The 25,265-nt window shown below is 36.1% G+C and overlaps 1 protein-coding gene across 1 annotated transcript; it reads left to right on the forward strand.

Moving 5' to 3' along the window:
* Positions 1–530: 530 nt before the first annotated feature.
* On the forward strand, positions 531–917 carry LOC118885529 (histone H2A type 1-J-like). The gene has a single exon (XM_036834216.1). The coding sequence runs from the start codon at positions 531–533 to the stop codon at positions 915–917; it is 387 nt and encodes a 128-aa protein (XP_036690111.1).
* Positions 918–25,265: the final 24,348 nt, after the last annotated feature.

Consider the following 25,265-nt stretch of genomic DNA (forward strand, 5'->3'; position numbering starts at 1 on the left):
GGAACTACAAACCTGCAACCTGCGAAAAGGAGACCCCAAACACAGTACGTTAAGCAAAATGAGAAGACAGAGAAACACACAGCAGATAAAGGAGCAAGGTAAAAACCCACCAGAACAAACAAATGAAGAAATAAGCAGTCTCCCTGAAAAAGAATTCAGAGTAATGATAGTAAAGATGATCCAAATCTTGGAAACAGAATGCAGAAAATACAAGAAACGTTTAACAAGGAACCAGAAGAACTAAGGAGCAAACAAACAATGAGGAAAAACAAAATAAATGAAATGTAAAATTCTCTAGAAGAGATCAATAGCAGAATAACGGAGGCAGAAGAACGGAAAAGTGACCTGGAAGATAAAATAGTGGAAATAACTACTGCAGAGCAGAAAAAAGAATGAAAAGAATTGAGGACAGTCTCAGAGACCTCTGGGACAACATTAAACACACCAACATTCGAATTATAGGGGTCCCAGAAGAAGAAGACAAAAAGGAAGGGAGGATAGCTAGTTGAGGAGACGTTGCTCAGCTCATAATGTCCGGACGAGGCAAACAAAATGGTAAGGCTCGTGCTAAGGCAAAGACTCGGTCTTCGTGGGCTGGGCTTCAGTTCCCCGTGGGCCGGGTGCACCGCTTGCTCCACAAGGGCAACTACGCCGAGCGGGTTGGGGCTGGCACGCCGGTGTACCTGGCGGCGGTGCTGGAGTACCTGACGGCCGAGATCCTGGAGCTGGCAGGCAACGCGGCCCGCGACAACAAGAAGACGCGTATCATCCCGTGCCACCTGCAGCTGGCCGTCCGCAACGACGAGGAGCTCAACAAGCTGCTGGGCAAAGTCACCATTGCGCAGGGCAGCGTCTTGCCCAACATCCAGGCCATGCTGCTGCCTAAGAAGACCGAGAGCCACCACAAGACCAAATAAGTAACAAGATCCAGCAATCACTTCACCTATCCAGTCCTGGGTTCCAGTTTTGTACCATAATGTGAAGGCTTCAAAGTGAATAGTTGAGGCCCCAAAAGAGAAGAGAATGAGGCTTTAAAGAAAACATGGAAGAGATATTCAGTACAGACCATTTATGGGCTACATATGTAACATGAATGCACTTTAGGTGGGTATCGTTCCAGTTACAATTTAGAAAAGAAATGCTATGGGACTGAATGTTTGAGCCCCCTGCCCCCCTTTCATATATGAAATCCTAACCCCCCAATGTGATGGTATTTGGAGATGGGGGCTTGGGAGGTAAATGGGTTTAGATGAGGTCATGAAGGTAGAATCCTCATGGTGGGATTAGCACTCTTGTAAGAAGAAGAGACCAGAGCTCCCCACCCACTCCTGGAGCCCACAAAGAAGAAATCACATGAGCACACAGAGAGATGGCAGCACCTACAAACCAGGAAGCAGGTCTTCACCAGACATGGAATCTGTTGGCACCTTGCTCTTGGACTTCCCAGATTCCAGAACTATGAGAAATAAATGTTTGTTGTTTAAGCCAAAAAAAAAAAAAAAAAAAAAAAGGAAGGGACTGAGAAAATATTTGAAGAGATTATACTTGAAAACTTCCCTAATATGGGAAAGGACATAGTTAATCAAGTCCTGGAAGCACAGAGAGTCCCATACAGGATAAATCCAAGGAGAAACACATCAAGACACATATTAATCAAACTATCAAACATTAAATACAAACAAAAAATATTAAAACCAGCAAGGGAAAAACAACAAATAACATACAAGGGAATCCCTATAAGGTTAACGGCTGATCTTTCAGCAGAAACTCTGCAAGCCAGAAGGCAGTGACAGGACATATTTAAAGTGATGAAAGGGAAAAACCTACAACCAAGATTACTCTACCCAGCAAGGGTCTCATTCAGATCTGACAGAGAAATTAAAACCTTTACAGACAAGCAAAAGCTAAGAGAATTCAGCACCACCAAATCAGATTTACAACAAATGCTAAATGAACTTCTCTAGGCAGGAAACACAAGAGAAGGAAAAGACCTACAAAGACAAACCCAAAGCAATTAAGAAAATGGTAATAGGAAGATACATATTGATAATTACCTTAAATGTAAATGGATTAAATGCTCCAACCAAAAGACATAGACTGCTGAATGGATACAAAAACAAGACCCATATATATGCTGTGTACAAGAGACCCACTTCAGACCTAGGACACATACAGACTGAAAGTGAGGGGATGGAAAAAGATATTCCATGCAAATGGAAATCAAAAGAAAACTGGAGTAGCAATTCTCATATCAGACAAAATAGACTTTAAAACAAAGACTATTACAAGAGACAAAGAAGGGCACTACATAATGATCAAGGCATCAATCCATGAAGAACATATAACAATTGTAAATATTTATGCACCCAACATAGGAGCACCTCAATACATAAGGCAAATGCCAACTGCCATAAAAGGGGAAATCGAGAGTAACACAATCATAGTAGGGGACTTTACCACCCCACTTTCACCAATGGACAGATCATCAAAAATGAAAATAAATAAGGAGACACAAGCTTTAAATGATACATTAAACAAGATGGACTTAATTGATATTTATAGGACATTCCATGCAAAAACAACAGAATACACTTTCTTCTCAAGTGCTCATGGAACATTCTCCAGGATAGACCATATCTTGGGTCACAAATCAAGTCTTGGTAAATTTAAGAAAATGGAAATCGTATCAGGTAACTTTTCCGACCACAACGCTATGAGGCTAGATATCAATTACAGGAAAAAAATCTGTAAAATATACAAACACGGGCTTCCCTGGTGGCGCAGTGGTTGAGAATCTGCCTGCCAATGCAGGGGACACGGGTTCGAGCCCTGGTCTGGGAGGATCCCACATGCCATGGAGCAAATGGGCCCGTGAGCCACAATTACTGAGCCTGCGCGTCTGGAGCCTGTGCTCTGCAACAAGAGAGGCCGCGATAGTGAGAGGCCCGCGCACCGCGATGAAGAGTGGCCCCCGCTTGCCGCAACTAGAGAAAGTCCTCGCACAGAAACGAAGACCCAACACAGCCATAAATAAATAAATAAATAAATTAATTAATTAATTAATTAAAAAAAAATATACAAACACATGGAGACTAAACAATACACTACTTAATAACCAAGAGATCACTGAAGAAATCAAAGAGGAAATCAAAAAATACCTAGAAACAAATGACAATGAAAACACAAAGACCCAAAACCTATAGGATGCAGCAAAAGCAGTTCTAAGAGGGAACTTTATAGCAATACAATCCTACCTTAAGAAACAAGAAACATCTCAAATAAACAACCTAACCTTACACCTAAAGCAATTAGAGAAAGAAGAATTAAAAAACCCCAAAGTTAGCAGAAGGAAAGAAATCATAAAGATCAGATCAGAAATAAATGAAAAAGAAATGGAGGAAACGATAGCAAAGATGAATAAAACTAAAAGCTGGTTCTTTGAGAAGATAAACAAAATTGATAAACCATTAGCCAGACTCATCAAGAAAAGAAGGGAGAAGACTCAAATCAATAGAATTAGAAATGAAAGAGGAGAAGTAACAACTGACACTGCAGAAATACAATGGATCATGAGAGATTACTACAAGCAACTTTATGCCAGTAAAATGGACAACATGGAAGAAATGGACAAATTCTTAGAAACGCACCACCTTCTGAGACTGAACCAGGAAGAAACAAAAAATATGAACAGATCAATCACAAGCACTGAAATTGAAACTGTGATTAAAAATCCTCCAAGAAACAAAAGCCCAGGACTAGATGGCTTCACTGGCGAATTCTATCAAACATTTATAGAAGAGCTAACACCTATCCTTCTCAAACTCTTCCGAAATATAGCAGAGGGAGGAACACTCCCAAACTCATTCTACGAGGCCACCATCACCCTGATACCAAAACCAGTAAAGATGTCACAAAAAAAGAAAACTACAGCCCAATGTCACTGATGAACATAGATGCAAAAATCCTCAACAAAATACTAGTAAACAGTAGTAAACAGAATCCAACAGCACAATAAAAGGATCATTACAACATGATCAAGTGGGGTTTATCCCAGGAATGCAATGATTCTTCAATATATGCAAATCAAGCAGTGTGATACACCATATTAACAAATTGAAGGAGAAAAACCATATGATCATCTCAATAGATGCAGAGAAAGCTTTCGACAAAATTCAACACCCATTTATGATAAAAACCCTCCAGAAAGTAGGCATAGAGGGAACTTACCTCAACATGATAAAGGCCATATATGACAAACCCACAGCCAACATTGTCCTCAATGGTGAAAACCTGAAAGCATTTCCACTAAGATCAGGAACAAGACAAGGTTTCCACTCTCACCACTATTATTCAATATAGTTTTGGAATTTTTAGCCACAGCAATCAGAGAAGAAAAAGAAATAAAAGGAATCCATATCGGAAAAGAAGAAGTAAAACTGTCTACTGTTTGCAGATGACATGGTACTATACATAGATAATCCTAAAGATGCTACCAGAAAACTACTAGAGCTAATCAATGAATTTGGTAAAGTAGCAGGATACAAAATTAATGCACAGAAATCTCTTGCATTCCTATACACTAATGATGAAAAATCTGAAAGAGAAATTAAGAAAACACTCCCATTTACCATTGCAACAAAAAGAATAAAATACCTAGGAATAAACCTACCTAAGGAGACAAAAGGCCTGTATGCAGAAAACTGTAAGACACTGATGAAAGAAATTAAAGATGATACAAATAGATGGAGAGATATACCATGTTCTTGGATTGGAAGAATCAACATGGTGAAAATGACTCTACTACCCAAAGCAATCTACAGATTCAATGCAATCCCTATCAAACTACCAATGGCATTTTCCACAGAACTAGAACAAAAAATTTCACAATTTGTATGGAAACACAAAAGACCCCGAATAGCCAAAGCAATCTTGAGAAAGAAAAACGGAGCTGGAGGAATCAGGCTCCCTGATTTCAGACTATACTACAAAGCTACAGTAATCAAGACAGTATGGTACTGGCACAAAAACAGAAATATAGATCAATGGAACAGGATAGAAAGCCCAGAGATACACCCATGCACATATGGTCGCCTTATCTTTGATAAAGGAGGCAAGAATATACAGTGGAGAAAAGACTGCCTCTTCAATAAGTGGTGCTGGGAAAACTGAACAGCTACATGTAAAAGAATGAAATTAGAACACTCCCTAACACCATACACAAAAATAAACTCAAAATGGATTAAAGACCTAAATGTAAGGCCAGACACCATCAAACTCTTAGAGGAAAACATAGGCAGAACACTCTATGACATAAATCACAGCAAGATCGTTTTTGATACACCTCCTAGAGAAATGGAAATAAAAACAAAAATAAACAAATGGGATCTAATGAAACTTAAAAGCTTTTGCACAGCAAGGGAAACCATAAGCAAGAAGAAAAGACAACCCTCAGAATGGGAGAAAATATTTGCAAATGAAGCTACTGACAAAGGATTAATCTCCAAAATTTACAAGCAGCTCATGCAGCTCAATATGAAAAAAACAAACAACCCAATCCAAAAATGGGCAGAAGACCTAAATAGACATTTCTCCAAAGAAGATATACAGATTGCCATCAAACACATGAAAGAATGCTCAACATCATTAATCATTAGAGAAATGCAAATCAAAACTACAGTGAGATACCATGTCACACCGGTCAGAATGGCCATCGTCAAAAAATCTACAGACAATAAATGCTGGAGAGGGTATGGAGAAAAGGGAACCCTCTTGCACTGTTGGTGGGAATGTAAATTGATACAGCCACTATGGAGAACAGTATGGAGGTTCCTTAGAAAACTAAAAATAGTGCTACCATACGACCCAGCAATCCCACTACTGGGCGTATACCGAGAAAACCATAATTCAAAAAGAGTCATGTACCACAATGTTCATTTCAGCTCTACTTATAATAACCAGGACATGGAAGCAACCTAAGTGTCCGTCAACAGATGAATGGATAAAGAAGAAGAGGCACGTATATACAATGCAATATTATTCAGCCATAAAAAGAAACGAAATTGAGTTATTTGTAGTGAGGTGGATGGACCTAGAGTCTGTCATACAGAGTGAAGTAAGTCAGGAAGAGAAAAACAAACACTGTATGCTAAGACATATATATGGAACCAAAAAAAAAAAAAAGGTCATGAAGAACCTAGGGGCAAGACGGAAATAAAGACGCAGACCTACTAGAGAATGGACTTGAGGACATGGGGAGTGGGTAGGGTAAGCTAGGACAAAAGGAGAGAGTGGCATGGACGTATATACACTACCAGATATAAAATAGATAGCTAGTGGGAAGCTGCTGCATAGCACAGGGAGATCAGCTAGGTGCTTTGTGAGCACCTAGAAGGGTGGGTTAGGGAGGGTGGGAGGGAGGGAGACGCAAGAGGGAAGAGATATGAGGATATATGTATATGTATAACTCATCCACTTTGTTATAAAGCAGAAACTAACACACCATTGTAAAGCAATTATACTCCAATAAAGATGTTAAAAAAAATAAAATAAAATACTTAACAAACTAGCACATAACACACGTGTTCAATTAAAAAATACATATTTTAAGAAAAAGTCTTTAATTTAAAAAAATCTATCTCAGACATAAAGTATTCAAGTAATTACAGGTAGAGTGCTATGATGTCTGGAATTTATTTTGATATACTGCATCCAAAAAAAGGAGGGTAGATGATGAAGAATGGCAAAATGATTATTACTGTGGAAATTTTGAGTATATGAAAATTCATTATCCTCTCTATTTTAGTGTATGATTGAAAATTGACATAATAAGTAGTTTCAATATGTAACTAACTCATTACTATTAATTATTGATTAGTGTGCTGGGCCCAGCATGCCAGGATCTGTATGGATTTAAAAATGTTAAATTTAGAAAACCACAACAACAATAATGGCTACCCACTGAAAGTCAGGAGTTCTACGGTACACTTTATATATGGTACTCCTATGGTTATAACACAGACTAATAAGGTAACTGTTATTGGCACTAATTTATACAGTTAGTGAACAGCTTAGTTTGGACTTGAACAGTAGCCTACCTGTTTCAAAAGCCAGAGTTATTTCCACTATACTTTTCCATTCTGCCACTGTGTCCCACAGTAAGAACTACTTTTATTGTATGTATATATGTGTCAAGCATTTTGTTGGGTGTCATATATCGTGAAGGAGGGTCAAATTTGAAAAAAATACTTTTTATGCATCTACTGATACGGTCATATGGTTGTTCTAATTTATTCTATTAAGGTGGTAAAATGTATTAATTGATTTTTAATATAACTTTATTTGCATATAATGTATAATTAACTGCACAAATTTAAAATTAACAGTTTATTAGATTTTAATATATCTAAGCATCCATGAAACAATCACCACAATTGGGGTAATTACTATTTCTACCAGCCTCCCGCCCCCAAAGGTTCCTCATGCTCTTTTATAATCCCTTCTGCCCTCTCAAAACCCCCGCAACCAGTGTTCTGTTTCATGTCACAATAGGTTAGCTTACAGTTTTTAGAACAATGATCAGCAAACAATGGCCTGTGGGCCAAATGTGGCCCAACCTCCTGCTTCTGTAAACAAAATTTTATTGGAACACAGAAGCATTCATTTGTTTACCTGTTCTGTGGGTTGGAGAACACAACCAAAGTTTTGGCAGTTCATAAGTCTCCCCTGGCTTTTAATTTTCGCCTGAGTCTCCTTGTATTTTCTCTAGGAATATGTAAGGCCTCATGACCCAAACAGTGATATTTGGAGAGATAGGACCCTCTCTAGTCTATTCTGAGTGTTTGTGCAGTTTCGCACATGTACACAGCCTTCCAGGAAGCTAGAGATATGGGAACTTATCAAGGCCCACTATGAGTGTATCATTCCATGATCCGTGTTAAATTTCTGGCTAATTGGGCAGTCTGCTGCCTGTCTCAACCCGAATTGCAGTCTCAAGCTAGCTGTGATTTCAGTCTCCCCATTTGTTTGCCACCAGAATTGCTACTGTTTTGGCTAATGTCCAGGAGTTTGGGATTTTTCTACGTTCTGATTCAAATTAAGTAAGTGCCCTCTAGCAGTAGAACAGTTGGTTCCTGCTTAGCAAGCTAGTGGGGTAGGAGTGGGGCAGATGAAAGCCGCCCCAAGCTAAAACTCCATCAAGTTCCACTGTTTTTGCCTCGGGTTTGGTAGTTTTTCTTCAATCAACTTTTCTTCATTTAAAAAAATATGCCTCTGGTTGCTCTCCAGAGTACTGGAATTATTTCTGTCAGTTTTGTCCAGCTGTATCGTTGCTTTTTGGGGAGAGGTTTTGCAGAGCTCCTCACACCTCCATTCCAGAAGTCCTGCCCCCTCAATGCCCTCTTTTTTTTAACTTTTTGTTTTATATTGGAGTATAGTTGATTAACAATGCTGAGGTAGTTTAAGGTATACAGCAAAGTGATTCAGTTATACATATACATGTATCTATTCTTTTTCAAATTCTTGTACACACTGCTATATTTAAAATGGATAATCAACAAGGACCTACTATATAGCACAAGGAACTCTGCTCAGTATTACGTAACAACCTAAATGCTCAGTGCCCTCTTTTGAGAAGTGTTATTATTGGTCCTATAATTCCCTCATTCTCCTCACTAATCCCCACCTTCCAAGAGTTGTCAGGTGTGACTTTCATTTTTCTTTGGCAAAGTTAAAAAAGTTACATACTGTTTTGTGACCCTCATTACATCTTCTGTGCTGTTTATAAATTATTTGATTCGTTTAGCAAATATTTACTCTGTATTTACAATTTGCCTGTCAGTGTGGCAGGTTCTGAGTTAGGAGAGGTGCATCAAATTGACTGGGTCCTTGCCCTCCTGAAATTCACATAAAGTACATACATGATAAATAGGTAAAATCACATGTGAAAACAATCAGTGCTTTTAAGTTAATAAAACTGTTCTAAAAGGGGACTGTGGTGGTGGATGGGGACTGTTTTAGATAGAATGACGTGCTTTTAAAAGGTGATAGGTGCGGTATGGATGGTAAGAAGGAGTCTGATGTGGTAATTTGGAGGGAGTGTGTTTCAGGCGGAGAATCCCAAGGGCAAATATTTTTAAGCTGCCTAGTAATGGCCTGTAAAATGATAGACCTGGAACCTGGGTGAGATGAAGACTGGTAAGCGGGAGCAAGGGCCAAAAAAAAAAAAATTTATGTCAGTAATTGTTACAACTATTGGAAAACTAATGAATGTTAATTGACATGAATTTGAGTATGTAGGTAACATGCTATAGAACCCAGTAGTATGGTGAAATTACATTTCCCTCTTTGGAGTTTCAGTAACAATTCTATTTACGCTCATTGGAGAAAGTTCCTTTCAAATGGGTGCTCCCTTTTTATATCTTTCCAATTTGATGGAGGTTTTTTATTATCTAAATTTCAAACTAGATATTTGAACTATTGGATTGGGATGAAAGAACTCAGACATAATTTTAACATTTTATTTTGGATTGGCTAATATTTCAGTTCCTCATACTGTCTAGATGTTTCATGAACAAAGAGGTGCCTGACACAAATAAGGATAAAAACTGGGTTTTGATTTTCTCTCACCTACTGATTGAGGTCAGGGCGCCTTAACATGATAAGAGAGGTTTCCTTATGACAAGTGTATTAGGGCTCTTGACACTGAAGCCTGGTTAAAAGTTAAAGTCCAGTATCCTTATTTTTCAAAATGAGTTTTTGTCGCAGCTAAACAGTTGCCAGGCGATTTACATGTTGTATAGCTATGGCAGCGTATGACAGCTGCAGCAAATTATAGAACCCCATCCTGACCTTATTTATTTATTTATTTATTTATTCATTTATGGCTGTGTCGGGTCTTCGTTTCTGTGCGAGGGCTTTCTCTAGTTGCGGCAAGCGGGGGCCACTCTTCATCGCGGTGCGCGGGCCTCTCACTATCGCGGCCTCTCTTGTTGCGGAGCACAGGCTCCAGACGCGCAGGCTCAGTAATTGTGGCTCACGGGCCCAGTTGCTCCGCGGCATGTGGGATCTTCCCAGACCAGGGCTCGAACCCGTGTCCCCTGGATTGGCAGGCAGATTCTCAACCACTGCGCCACCAGGGAAGCCCTAACCTTAATTTTTAATAAACGTAAAAAAAAGGAAGGAAGTATCTTACTTTCAGATATGAAAGATAAATATCTAAGCAAGAATTCAAATAATGAATTACTGTTTTAGGCTGGACATTAACTGAAGCAGATGCAAATAATGGCATCTACCAAGGCACCACCATTCCAGGACGTTGTATGGTGTCTCTCATAGGCTGCAGAAAAGAAAGAGAAATTGAACTCCTCCAAACACGTAGAGATTTCTTTATACACTAAACTTCTAAGAACAGTTAAAATTTTGACAGTATATGACACTTCATAGTGTGGTGTCACAACTTTTATATATTTATGAAGAAATGGAAGCAGATTAATATATTCCTACTAAAATATGGATACATGTTCTTTAAAGGATGAATATATATTGTTTTAATACCTATTTCAGCAGAGGACTGAAATAACACAAGTGCCTTCCATGAAAATGATGAAACCTGAAACATGTGAAGTGTGAAAAGAATCTTCAGAGAAATAGTAAATGTTTAAAAGTCAAGCAGAAAGTGCTGAGAATTCCCATATAACCATGTTCCCACGCATTCACAGCCTCCCCCACCATCAACATCCTGCACAGAGTGGTACTTCTGTTGCAGTTGATGAACCTACATTGATACATGATCACCCAAAGTCCATAGTTTACATTAGGGGTCATATTTGCCATTGTACCTTCTATGGGTTTGGACAAATGTCTAATGACATGTATCCACTATTGTAGTAACATACAGAATAGTTTCACTCCCCTAAAAATTCTCTGTGCTCTGCCTATTTATCCCTGCTTCCCTGCCACCCCCTGGCAACCAATGAATTTTCACTGTCCCCATAGTTTTGTCTTTTCAGGAGTGTCATATAGCTCGAATCATACAGTATGTAGTCTTTTCAAATTGGCTTCTATAAGTTAGCGATATGCATTTAAGATTCCTCTCTGTCTTTTCATCACTTGGTACCTCATTTCTTTTCAGTACTGAATAACATCTCTTTGTCTGGATATACCAGTTTATTTATATTCAGCTACTAAAATACATCTTTATTGCTTCCAAGTTTTGACAATTATGAATAAAGCTGCTATAAACATCCATGTGCAGGACATATGTTTTGTGTGGACAGAAGTTTTCAATTCATTTGGGTAAATACCAAGGAGCATGATTGCTGGATCATATGATAAGAAAGAAACTGACCAACTAACTTCTAAATTGGCCATACCATTTTGCATTCCCACCAGAAATGAATGAGAGATCCTGTGTTTCCACATCCTTACCAGTATTTGGGGTTTTCATTGTTCTGGATTTTGGCCATCCTAATAGGTGTGTTGTAATATGCCATTATTGTTTTAATTTGCAATTCCCTAATATTAGATGATGTTGAACATTTTTATATGCTTATTTCCTGTCTGTATATTTTCTCTCTGAGGTGTCAAAGTTTTTGGCCATTTTTAAACTGAGTTGTTTGTTTTCTTATTATTGTGTTTTAAGAGTTCTTTGTATATTTTGAATAGCAGTCCTTTATTAGATATGTCATTTGCAAATATTTTCTCCTAGTCTTTGTCTTGTTTTCTCATTCTCTTGACATTTTTGATTTTAATGAATTCCAGCTTACCTGTTACTTCTTTTGTGAATCATGCCTTTGGTATTGTATCTGAAAAGTCATTGCCATACAGAATGTCATCAAGATTTTATTTTATGTTATCTTCTAGGAGTTTTATAGTTCTACATTTTACATTTATGTCTATGATTCATTTTGAGCTAATTTTTGTGAAGAATGTTGGGTCTGTGTCTATGTGTCTGCATTCTAGAGGGTTTTGTTGTTGTTGTTGTTTTGGTAGGTGGATGTCCAGTTGTTCCAGAACCAGATTGTTGAAAAGGCTGTCTTTTCTCCATTGTATTGCCTCTGTTCCTTCGTCGAAGATTATTTGACTTAATTTATGTGGGTTTATTTCTGGGCTCTCTATCCTGTTCCATTGATCTATTTGCCTGTTCTTTTGCCAGTACCACACTATCTTGATTATTAAAGCTTTATAGAAAATCATGAAGTTGGGTAATGTCAGTCCTCCAACTTTGTTCTTCTCCTTCAACAGACCTTGGCTATTCTAGGTCTTCTGCTTCTCTATATAAACTTTAGAATCAGTTTGTCAGTATCCACAAAATAGCTTGCTGGGATTTTTTTTTTTAACATCTTTATTGGAGTATAATTGCTTTACAATGGTGTGTTAGTTTCTGCTTTATAACATAGTGAATCAGCTATACATATACATATATCCCCATATCTCCTCCCTCTTGCGTCTCCCTCCCACCTTCCCTATCCCACCCCTCTAGGTGGTCACAAAGCACCGAGCTGATCTCCCTGTGCTATGTGGCTGCTTCCCACTAGCTATCTATTTTACATTTGGTAGTATATATAAGTCCATGCCACTCTCTCACTTTGTCCCAGCTTACCCTTCCCCCTCTCCATGTCCTCAAGTCCATTCTCTACATCTGCATCTTTATTCCTGTCCTGCCCCTAGGTTCTTCAGAGCCTTTTTTTTTTTTTTTTTTTAGATTCCATATATATATGTTAGCATACGGTGTTTGTTTTTCTCTTTCTGACTTACTTCACTCTGTATGACAGACTCTAGGTCCATCCACCTCACTACAGCTTGCTGGAATTTTGATTGCACCGATTGTATCATTTTTTAACTGTTTGTATCAAGATCCAAATAAGGTTCAGGTGTTGCAAACTATTTACATATCTTTAAGTATCTTTTAATGTACAAATTCTATTTCCGTATCTCTTTACATGCAACTTATTTATGGAAGGAATAGATTTATTTATTCTGTAGAGTTTTCCACAGTCTGGATTTTGAATAGTGCATCTTTCTGGTGATATTTAGCATGTTCCTCTGTTGTCTGTGTTTCCTGTAGATTGGAAGTTAGATCTGTAGGTGTAATCAAATTCAAGTTAAAATTTTGGGGCAAAACTGCTTCATAGATGGCCTTATATACTTCCATTAGAAAGTACCCAATTCCAACCTCCATCTCTCTCTCTCTCTCTCTCTCTCTCTCTCTCTCTGATGCCACATGCAAAATAGTGGTATTCTAATTCTCCTATTCCCCTTTCAAATATTAGTTGAAATATTTCTAAAAACAGAAGATCTCTTTTGTCAACTATGTGGTTACTCAAGGATGTGGCTTATATAGAAAAAACTTGATATTTTTTCCTTTATTTTCCATAATAAACAGTTGGTTCCTTAGCATTCCTCAAAGTTTATTAAGAGAAAATTTATCACTAATAGTGGAAATGTCTTTAACTTCATTAAAAGATATTATGAATAACTTTATGACAATAAGTCTTAGAATTTAAGTGAAATGAAATTTTATAGAATTTTTTTCTAAAAAAATACAATGTACAAAACTAAAACCAGAACAAAAAGGAAATATGAATGTGAAATAATGGTTAACTACATTAAAACTCTAAGTAAAAATCTTGGTTGAAAAATCTTTAGTCCTACATTGTTTCATTAGTGAGTTTTGAAAACATTCAGTGAAGGAATATTTCAATTTCTATGCCAGTTATTTCACAAAAAAGATGGAAATGCTTCCTAAATCATTTCATGAATCTAGTATATCCTTGATACCAAAACCCAACAAGAATATTCAAGAAAGGAAAAGTATAGACAAATATATTTCATTAATATGAATGTAAAATTCTAAATAAATTTATAAATCAAATCCAGTGATTATAAAATAGGACAATATATCATGAACAAGTGAGGTTTTTTCCAGAGATGCAAAGTTGATTTGACATTTTTACATCAATAAGTACAATTTAAACATTACCAGAATGAATGAGAAATGTCAAATTCTTACCTCAGTAGATGAATAACAATCATTTGATAATTCCATACTCATTGTTCAGAACATTTAGCATACTATCAATGGAAAGAAACTTCCATAGTATGAAAGAATCTATAAAATTCTAAATAATTATTAATGTTGAAATATCAAAGATTTCATTTCAAGAAAGAATAAAACAAGGAGGCTTGCTATCATTACGTCATTCAGCATGGTAGTGGAGAGCTCAACCAATTCAGTAATGCAGACATTGAAGTGAACAGAATAAGTAAAAGGAAGCCGGCCATTATTCGTTACAAACATAAATGTGTACATAGAAATTATTTCAGCAATCTAAGCACAAAAAATTACAATACACTAGTATCTAGCTATATATAAAATTGGTATAAAATAGTCTAAGTTGATATTTTACAAACTTATAAAGAAGGTGAATAAACACTTTTCCTAAGGTCTTACCATTTAATACAGTAGAAAAATCTATGGATTTTTACTTTCAACTCAAAACCAGGCATCAGTATGTACATGCTGTATATCACAAATGATTTTAATAATATTTTATTTACCAGACACAGGAACAAAATTTACCCATTTCTTCTAAAGATTACAATTAGATTTTACGTATACCAGAAATGACCTGCCATAAACAGAGCTGGCAATGATGAAAATTAGTGCAACGTGGTACATGGATAAAAGAACAAATAACATTTTGTTTGTCTTCAAGAATGTTGCTTCCTTCTGAAATTAAACCCAGCAGGTAGGAAGATTCTAAACAGACTTCAAATCGTTGAACATCTGCTCACCCTAGCACAATCTAAAACAAGGAATGCATAACATTTTACAGTGCTAAAATTCATACAATCTAGTTAGAATCATTACACGATTAAATTTTGGCAGGGGGGATGGATATCTCAAACAGAATCCAAAATGTTTTTACTTTCAAGTCATAAAATACTGTGAAACTGACCCAAACAGCTCTTTCATTATGTTAAAAATAGTTGAATATCTTTTGCTAATTTAGGTTTGTATCATTTCCTAAAATTTCTCAAAATGAAGAGTAAAATTAATAAACCTTAAGGTCAATTATATTTAAATGAAATGGAAATTTAGATTTCTGCTTTAAGATGAAGCTGCTTGATTTTCTTCTTTCATATTCAGGTGGCACTATAACATGTTCTGGTTTGCTGCAGATAAGAAAGGGCTCAGTGCAGGTTGGAGTGACAAAAATACCCAAGAGTTTATTCTGCTTACTAATGCCATGGTTATTCAAAAGAAGTGGGTGGACGCTTCTAGTCCTGATGTCATAACTCACAGCCATTGCAGAACTTGAATGTTCTGCCTCTGTAGAAAGATGTCACCTATTCTGATTTGCCTACGTCCCCGTGTATCCTTCTGAGAATTTAAAGAACAGTGGGTAAGCAGCTGCCATAGATGGCTCAAGAATTTTGTATTTCACAGCTGATTTCATTTCCTTAGTTCATTTTCTGTGCAGAAAAAGTCATGACACCCTTCAGCTTTCAAGTTGGTCATTTCCCCAGTCACAGACAAAACATGTCGAACCCTATCTGACATTCTCAAGAAGACAAAAATATGTGATAAATGGATCCACAGTTTTCCAGGGCTTAAGGGAAAAGAGGAAGGTATGACTTATAAAGGGATAGTATAGGGTTTTTTTCCTGGGGTGATAGAATTATTCTGTATCCTGATTGTGATGGTAGTAACATGAATCTATACATGTGTTAAAATTCACAGATGTGTACACCAGAAAAAAGAAGAGAGTCAACTTTACTGTTTGACAATTTAAAAGATAAAATTTTTAAAAATCATCCTAAAAGAAAATTCAAAGTGTTGTTATTTGTAGAGAGGTTCTCTGTCTGACCCCAGATCGCCACCCACACAATCCAGTTAAGTAAAAAGTTTTCCAAGCACAGGCTTCCATGCTACTTTGTGCCTTAAACAGGATTATTTAAAAGCATGCTAAGGCAATTATCTCCTGTTGATGCCAAAGGAGAAGAAAAAAGCTGCATTTTAAAAAGCTTTTAAACAACATTTAAAGCGATAAACAGCCTTTGAAAAAGCTATTTTCTTTTCTTTAAACATGTCCCCTCTCCCCACCACAAATGGGGCTTTTGTTGGTGCCTGTAGGAGACTGCAAGCGAAGGCAATAGGTTCAAAATTCTTTGCTTTAATGTAAAATTGATTTGAGATTGCCCTTTCCCCTTCCCTTTGTCGAATCGTCAAGATCATATTCCTATATCATTATTCAACAAGTATTAGGACAAAGAACAATCCCGTGTTTGATTGCACAGCAATATAGAAAAGGAAATCTAAGTTTCCTGGGACTTATTTTTTGTTGCATTGTGTCCCTTATATTTCTGTTACTTCAGGTTTTTTTTTTTTTTTTCCCCAAGAGTGGAAAATTATCAGATAATAAAAATGTAGAGATAAGCAGAAGCAGAACTGTGATGCTATGATTTGTCCAAGAGAAACAAAAATCATAAACTTATCAAATTCTAAGGGTTATGTCTCTGAACAGTTTATTTGTAAGAGGATAATTTATATGAGAATTTGTATGACAAAACTGCATACATGGCTATAAAATCGGAAGTAAATCAACAAGCTAAATATCATGGAACTTATATCAGGGACTTCAGCAATGTTCTTTGCACTTGACCTTTCCTCTTTGTGCAGTGAAAGGAAAGTAATCAACTTTCTTACTCAGAAAATAGCTAAATTGTAAAGAAATCTTTTTGAGATTTTGTTTTTATATAAATTTATCTTAGTGAAATGAATCCCTGAGTTTCGAGCCAAAATCATTGATTTCCTGGCTAGAAACATAGGTCCTTTTGCCTGGATTTGTGGTGAGCTTGTTCATTCAAGATAACTTGATTCAGAACAAAAAGTAAGATCTTCCTCAGAACTGATGATTAGAAATCAGTCAATTAGTGAAGAAAATTGGTAAAATTTATTAAATTATATTTAGAAAGAGGTAACATAGAGAAGTTATAAAATTATTTCAGCATGGGAACAGACTTATCAAATACCTGACTTTTCCTATAAGCAATGTGATTTTACCTGAATTAATTAATGTAATTGAGGCATATTTTCTCTCAGCAAAATTAGATAATAATAACTCTCTCTTACATTTGCTGTGAAAGTGAAACAATACCTATGTTTTAAAAAGGTCTAGCATAGTTCCTGGCAGATAATAAGCATGTGCTATTCCTTCTCCTTGTCTTTTGACGTTAAAAACCACGTTTCTCAAACTTTTAAAACCCATAGAGGCTGATATTTTCTAGTGAACTCTCACCTGGCACCCAATATGTACCACATGAAATCAGAGCTTTTTGGTTGAAGAGGAATTGAAGTCCTGCGTTCAGAGTCCTGGAGCCTTCTTCTGTCTGCTTTCCTCTCCCCACCTCACTTGCACCCTCTCTCCAACTTCCGATCTCCCTCCTCCACTCCTCTCCCCACCGCTACAGTTCTAGATGCTCTGCCTCAATATCCTAGGACTCCAGTCAAGAAATGCCATTTTAAAACTCTAACACCAAAGTTTAGAAAGACAGCATGCTCAGATTTAATAGCCACAAGTGTCTTATGTACAATAATAGTCACCACAAACATATTAGACACAATCGTGTTGGTTAAAGAGGAAAAATCATAAAAATATTCATGTGAACCCAGTGTTTTATGTTCACTCAAAAACACACACATGCACATTATTTGAGTCTTTTTGCATAGAACCAATTCTTTATTTTTTTTGAAGAACAGTGTTCAGTTAATTGTAGTTCTTGGGAAAAATATGCCTGTAATTCTATTACCTGTGATATCTAATTTGACTTTAAAAAAAGGGTACAGTTCAGTAGTGTTAAGAATATTCACTTTGTCATGAAACAGAACTTTTTCATCTTGCAAATCTGAAACCCTATTCCTACTAAACAACTCCCCATTGCCCCCTTCTGATGGCATTTTTTTAAGTAAAGTAATATGTTGAAGAGACTTGTGTAGCTGTCTAAGATCAAAATCTTTCCGGTTGTGTTCCTCAGGTTGTCCTGGACTGTCATTCATGTCTAATTCAAAAGCATTATTACATTGTTTCTTTATTGCATCTTTCTAAAGCATTCAAGTTACTTTTCTCAGAAGAAGTTGGTATCACCTGTCCCTCAGGTTTCTTTGTTTTTTCATTATAATTTTGTTATAATTTAATTACATTTCATATATATCAAGCACAATTAGCTTAAGACATAAGAAATATCTCCACTCACTCTTATTAAACACATATTTGTTTGGAGAAGCAGTGACAAGCACTCTAGCAAATGGTCTACAAGCCCTAAGCTGTAACATGTTATAAACATGCTATGAACACGTGTGAAATATATGTATTAATACATGTTTGTCAAAAATGGACATCATTGGCAACAAGAAGGAAAGTGCATTGCCATTTATCTATCTGTCCAAATATCTATTTTATCTGTAGGAATATATATATCTATATCAGTTTGAAATACAAAATTGGAGCTATGAAAATGATCATTGCTGCTGATTGCCCACTTTGAAAATGGTTATATATAGTTAACAATATTATATAGGTCAAGTACTTTATTTATTTTAAAGATTTTTTTTTTGATGTGGACCATTTTTTTGAAGGCTTTATTGAGTTTGGTACAATATTGCTTCTGCCTCATGTTTTGGTTTTTTGGCCACGAGGCATGTGGGATCTTAGCTTCCTGACCAGGGATCGAACCCGCACCCCTGCAATGGAAGGTGAAGTCTTAACCACTGGACCGCCAAGGAGGTCCCAGGTCAAGTACTTTAATACTTTGCTATATTATGCTGAAGACATTAAGAGAAGGCCAATAAATCCACAGCGTGTAACCATAAGCAATATAGCTTGCTTTCCTTAACTAAGATATAAGAATTGTATCTCTATATTTTTCTTAAATTTAGAATAAATTCCCGTGATGCTCTGCCCAAAGCATGGGGGGAGGTGAATATGTTGAACTCTGAAATGGAAGGCACAAAGGAGGCAAAATCTTTTTCAATTTAGGAGAGAGAGAATCCAACCAAGGATTACAAATTCTGGGAGTATGCAGACTTTTAGACAGAAATTTGGGGGTTTCTATAGTCTGAAGGCCAAATTGAAAGTTATGAAATGTTTCAGAGCTCAGAAATAGTTGTAAACTTGATACAGAATTTATCAGTGGACTGCTGAGGAGCCCACCTCTTCCCTTTTGGAATGTTAACGAAAATTTCTCATCTTATTCTTTCACGCTTGTACTCTTCACTCACATTGGTTTGTAATTAGCTATAACTCAGTTGAAAATCTTCATTGCCTGCTGCTTTTGACGAGCTGGGAACTGATCCAAATCTTTGACTTACAGCCATTTTCTTTTAACGCTTGCTTTCTAGCCTCTCTCTTTCATCTTTAGAATGTTGTCTATCAGTATCTGTCAAACTCTGTCTTTAAAATATGAAAGTCCGAGATAGACATTACAAATTTGGGCTTGTTTTCTTTCTAACAATTTTCAAACATATCTATTTGTTTTTTAATGATGAGAGATATTCTATGAAGGGATCAATGGCTTTAACCCACATTCTATGACAGCAGATCTCTCGTACTCTTTCAGGTTCTTCTTGAGATGAGTTCCATGGCTTTGGACTTGCTCACACAAGGTTACAGCACAGACACAGTGTCTGTGAATTCTTGGAAGGAGGCAAGCCATCAAGTGCTACCAATTGTTCTGCCATCCTTAAACACGTGTTTGGTGTTTCAGCTAAAAAGAAAGCTGTGTAATACACAGTTTGGGCATCTAATCAGTTGATGGGAGAATACAATACGTACTGTAAGCCTACCTACCAAAACAAGATCTTCTTTTTGGGGACTCTGATTCAGTAAACTGCTGACCATGTGAGATTCACACTCTTCCAGTCTTCCAGCCTTGCCTCTTCAAACAGGCATATTTTGCTGATAGCAAGTAGTTTCTGGTTTCTACATCAGTCACTTATTTAGCTCGTGAGTCTGCAGTTTTGGTCAGGGCTCGGTGAAGAATGCTTGTGTCTCCTGCATGTGGCTTCAGTGGGAGCAAATTCCAGTTTTAGAGTGGCTCACTCACGTGGCTGACAAATTGGCACCTTTGTTTCCCTCCACGTGGGCAACTCCACCTAAGTCTTTGCAAAGGCTGCTCCAGCTTCCTCACAGCATGGTGTCTGGGGTCCAAGAGTGAGGATCCAAAGAAACGAAGTAGAACCTACCAGTTTCCTAAGACAGGGGCCAGAAACAGGCACAGTACCTTTTTCTACCTTATTTTATTGGTAAAACACAGAGCCCAAATTCAAGTGGAAGGCACATGGATCTCACTTCTTGATGAGTCAACAGCGTGGCAAATCAACTGTACTTCAATTAAAAAAAAAGAGAGATGTCAGAGGTATTTGAGGCCATGTTTCAAAACTAACATGTCTTTTATTTTCAAGTATTTTAAAATTTAAATTGTGATTCCTTCTTGATCTATAGGTTAGTTAAATAAGAATTGCTTATTTTAATATATACGGGAATTTTCTAGTTATATTTTTGTTACTAAATTCAAGCCTAATTATTCTATAGTGCAAGATTATTTACTACATATCAATCAATTGTGAGTTTAGGACTTGTTTTACATTTCAGGATATGAGTGTTTTTAATGGTTCTTCTCGGAAATAGAGGAAAAATTAGATACATTCCAAAGTTTTGGGGCATAGTATTCAGTATATAAGAGTTAGGTTTACTAATTTTAAAATTATTTTTGTTCAGTTATTCTATATTATTGCTAGTTTTTATTGGCTTTAATTAGGTACTAGGATCAATTAAAACGTTACATTAATGATGGATTTTCAACTGACAAAGGATTAATCTTCAAAATTTACAAGCAGCTCATGCAGCTCAGTAACAAAAAAAACAAACAACCCAATCCAAAAATGGGCAGAAGACCTAAATAGACATTTCTCCAAAGAAGATATACAGATTACCAACAAACACATGAAAGAATGCTCAACATCATTAATCATTAGAGAAATGCAAATCAAAACTACAATGAGATATCATCTCACACCGGTCAGAATGGCCATCATCAAAAAATCTAGAAACAATAAATGCTGGAGAGGGTGTGGAGAAAAGGGAACCCTCTTGCACTGTTGGTGGGAATGTAAATTGATACAGCCACTATGGAGAACAGTATGGAGGTTCCTTAAAAAACTAAAAATAGAACTACCATACAACCCAGCAATCCCAGTACTGGGCATATACCCTGAGAAAACCATAATTCAAAAAGAGTCATGTACCACAATGTTCATTGCAGCTCTATTTACAATAGCCAGGACATGGAAGCAACCTAAGTGTCCATCAACAGATGAATGGATAAAGAAGATGTGGCACATATATACAATGGAATATTACTCAGCCATAAAAAGAAACAAAATTGAGTTATTTGTAGTGAGGTGGATGGACCTAGAGTCTGTCATACAGAGTGAAGTAAGTCAGAAAGAGAAAAACAAATACCGTATGCTAACACATATATATGGAATCTAAGAAAAAAAAAAAAAAAAGGGTCATGAAGAACCTAGGGGCAAGACGGGAATAAAGACACAGACCTACTAGAGAATGGACTTGAGGATATGGGGAGGGGGAAGGGTAAGCTGTGACAAAGTGAGAGAGTGGCATGGACATATATACCCTACCAAACGTAAAATAGATAGCTAGTGGGAAGCAGCCGCATAGCACAGGAAGATCAGCTCGGTGGTTTGTGACCACCTAGAGGGGTGGGAGGGAGGGAGACACAAGAGGGAAGAGATATGGGAACATATGTATATGTATAACTGATTCACTTTGTTATAAAGCAGAAACTAACACACCATTGTAAAGCAATTATACTCCAATAAAGATGTTAAAAAAAAATGATGGATTTTCTATTTTTCCTTTAGGTTCTATCAATTGTTTTGCAACATACATATTTACTGAAGTATAGTTGACTTATAATATTATACTATATACAGGTATACAACATAGTGATTCAATATTTTTATATATTATACACCATATAAAGTTATTATAAAATATTGGCTATATTTCCTGTGCTGTACATTACATCCTTGTAACTTATTTATTTTATACCCAGTAGTTTGTACCTCTTAATCCCCTTCACTTATTTTGGCCCTCACTCCACACCTACCCATCTGGTAACCACTAGTTTTCTGTATCTGTGAGTCTGTTCCTGTTTTGTTATGTTTGTTTGTTTGTTTTATTTTTTAGATTCTACATATAAGTGAAAATATACAGTATTCATCTTTCTCTATCTTACTTATTTCACTAAGCATAATAACCTCCAGGTCCATTCATGTTGTCGCAAATGGCAAATTTTTATTCTTTTTTATGGCAGAGTAATATTTCATTGTATAAATACCACATCTTCTTTATTCATTTATCTGTTGATGGACACTTAGGTTGCTTCTACATCTTGACTATTGTAAATAATGCTGCCATGAACTTAGGGTGTATATAGCTTTTCGAATTAGTGTTTTCATTTTCTTTAGATAAATACCCAGGAGTGGAATTACTGGATCATATGGTAGTTCTATTTTTAATTTTTTGAGGGAACTCCATACTGTTTTCCATAGTGGCTACACCAATTTATATTCCTGCCAACAGTGTGCTAGGGTTCCTTTTTCTCCAGATCCTTGTCAACACTCGTTATTTCTTGTCTTTTTGACAAGAGCCATTCTGACTGTGAGGTGATATCTCATTGTGGTTTTGATTTGCAGTTCAAAATTTGAAATTTGCATTTGAGGTTTGCGTTTCCCTGATGATTAGCAATGTTGAGCATCTTTTTATGTGCCTTTTGGCTACCTATATGTTTTAAATTACTGTTTTTATTTCATGTGCCTATTCTTTGTTTCTTTTCCTCTCCATTCATATTGTAAGTTAAAATGTATATTTTCTTTTGTCTTTTCTCCTCTATGATTTTTTAAGTTACACAGTCCTTGAAAATTGTTTCAGTAATTTCCTAGAGATGCAGAGATTCATGCCACATACATAGCATGTTAACTCATCAAAGTTAACATATATTAAAATTTTTTCTTACTTCATAGAGAAAACAAAATTCTTGGAGTATATGAACTTGATCTATTATTGTTCTCAGGCACTTTAATTTTCTGTATTACATATTTTAAATGTCACAATGCCTTATTATTATTGTTTTTGCAGTCAACATTCATTTAGATTCACCTAATATTTTACACTTTCACTCAGAAAAGAATACCTTGTTGGCATTTTAAAAATATCACTCTGTAGATTTCCTTCTATGTTGTTTCCATAATTTCTGTTGAGAAGTCTGTTGCCAGACTTACTCTTGGTTCTTTGAAGGTACTGCATGTTATTCCCATTAATACTTAAAAGTTTTTTTCTTTTTATTTGGCTTTCAGAGAATTTCAGAAACTTTTCAAAAATATGATCTGCCTATAATTATTTGATTATTGTTTAATTATTATTCTTTTTTCCCTGCAGCTTTTTGAATTTGTGGCTTGATGTCTTTTGTCAGTTTTGGGAAATTCTCAGCCAATCTTTTTTTCTGCCCTTTTCTCTCTATTCTTTCAGTTCTTCAATAACATGTAAACTCTTCATCCCCAAAGTAACTTACACCCTACTTTTACTCTTTTCCCCTCTATTATTTGGTTTGGCCATTTTACTTTTTACTGTATTATTGGTAAGTGATTTTCTCCTTAGCTTTGTATAATCTGCTGTTGAACACATTCATTGTTTTCAGTCTCAATAATTGATAATTTCTCATTATATGAATTCTCTGTGTATTTTTTGTAGTTTATTGTTCTATGCCAAAGTTTTTGATCTCTTTTATCTCCTTAAACATATGATGCAGAGTTATTTTAAAATTCATGATAATTCCATTACCTGAATCCTGTGTAGATTTATTTGTATTCTCTGTTGCTTCCTTGATTTTGTCGTAGTATCATCTGCTAATAGTGACTTTTTAAAACATTCAGTGATGTATATTGTGAATAAGAAATTGTCAAAATAATTTGCACCCTAAAAGGATGTACTCTTTCTCCAGAGAGGTTTTAAGTTTGCTTTGAATGGACGGTAGGGTCATGAGGAATCATTGATCTTATGAAGGCTGATGTATCTCTAGCTCACCCTTCTCTTATTGGATAGCCTTTGTGATTTACCAAGTTTTTCTCTACTTGGAAAGTCCTTCATTCTTTTTTTGTATTCCTAAACTTGTGAATCTGTCAAAAGCCTTGCTGATCTTTTCAGCCTCTTAGGCTCTTCTAAAATCAACATCAATTTCTATGATAAATATGGACTTTAATTTTGGGTTCATCTCACTGAGTTTCTTACCCTGGACTTCCACTCTTTAATTTTTTTTATTGCCTCATTGATTCTTTGATGCCTTCACACATAATTTTATAATTTTTTTCTTGCAGTTTTTCTAATTGTTCTCAATTAGAGGGTTGTTCTCAGGGATGAGGTTGGCCATTTCCCAAACCAGAGTTCTTATTTCTTCTTTCTGTATAGTGGTAATTCTACAAAATTATTTATTAAACAAATGGATAAACATGTAATTTTAAAGTTCTTATAGTTAAAACTGTTAGATACAGGTGTTCTGTGACCCATGAAAGTTTTCATCAACCCTTCACTGTTATTCAAACTTCTGACTTATGTCCACTTAATTTTATGACTGTGCTTAAAACTGAATGAATTAAAAAAAATTTTTTTTAAACTTTGAGCTGAAGGATACTTTGAACATTAGTAAGTCTCTCCATTTTATAGGTCTTATAACTGCAATTTAGGACATTGGCATCAGCAATAGCATCAATTATGCTGAATGCACAATACAGGATTATACCTGTCTGTAGTCTACATAGTAAAACTTTAGATCAAGAACCATACTTATCCTGTATACTTATATTATTGAGTATGAACATATATTTCAAGGATACTTTAGTTCTGAGGCCAGTAGGAGTACAGGAGGATTTTATCGCCAGTGTCTAACAAATATCCCCAATAGTTTCCTCCATGACTTATTTGCACACAGATTCCTTGTCATGCAGAAGGAAATGGTTCCCCTTGGTAAAGCAAAACATATTGGGTTAACCATTGCATATAATCAGGAGAGCAACACTGAGAGATAAGGTCGGAGTAATTTCAATATTTGCCTGTGACAAGAACCAGATCAAATGAGGAGAGAGAAAATATTGCTCAGTAGTCTAATCTTTTATATTTAATACTTTA

Source organism: Balaenoptera musculus, chromosome 19, assembly GCF_009873245.2.
Source record: "Balaenoptera musculus isolate JJ_BM4_2016_0621 chromosome 19, mBalMus1.pri.v3, whole genome shotgun sequence".
Classification (NCBI taxonomy): domain Eukaryota; kingdom Metazoa; phylum Chordata; class Mammalia; order Artiodactyla; family Balaenopteridae; genus Balaenoptera; species Balaenoptera musculus.

What these genes read in the sequence shown, in the direction of transcription:
- LOC118885529 (XM_036834216.1), top strand. Translation starts at nt 531, where the DNA reads ATGTCCGGACGAGGCAAACAAAATGGTAAGGCTCGTGCTAAGGCAAAG.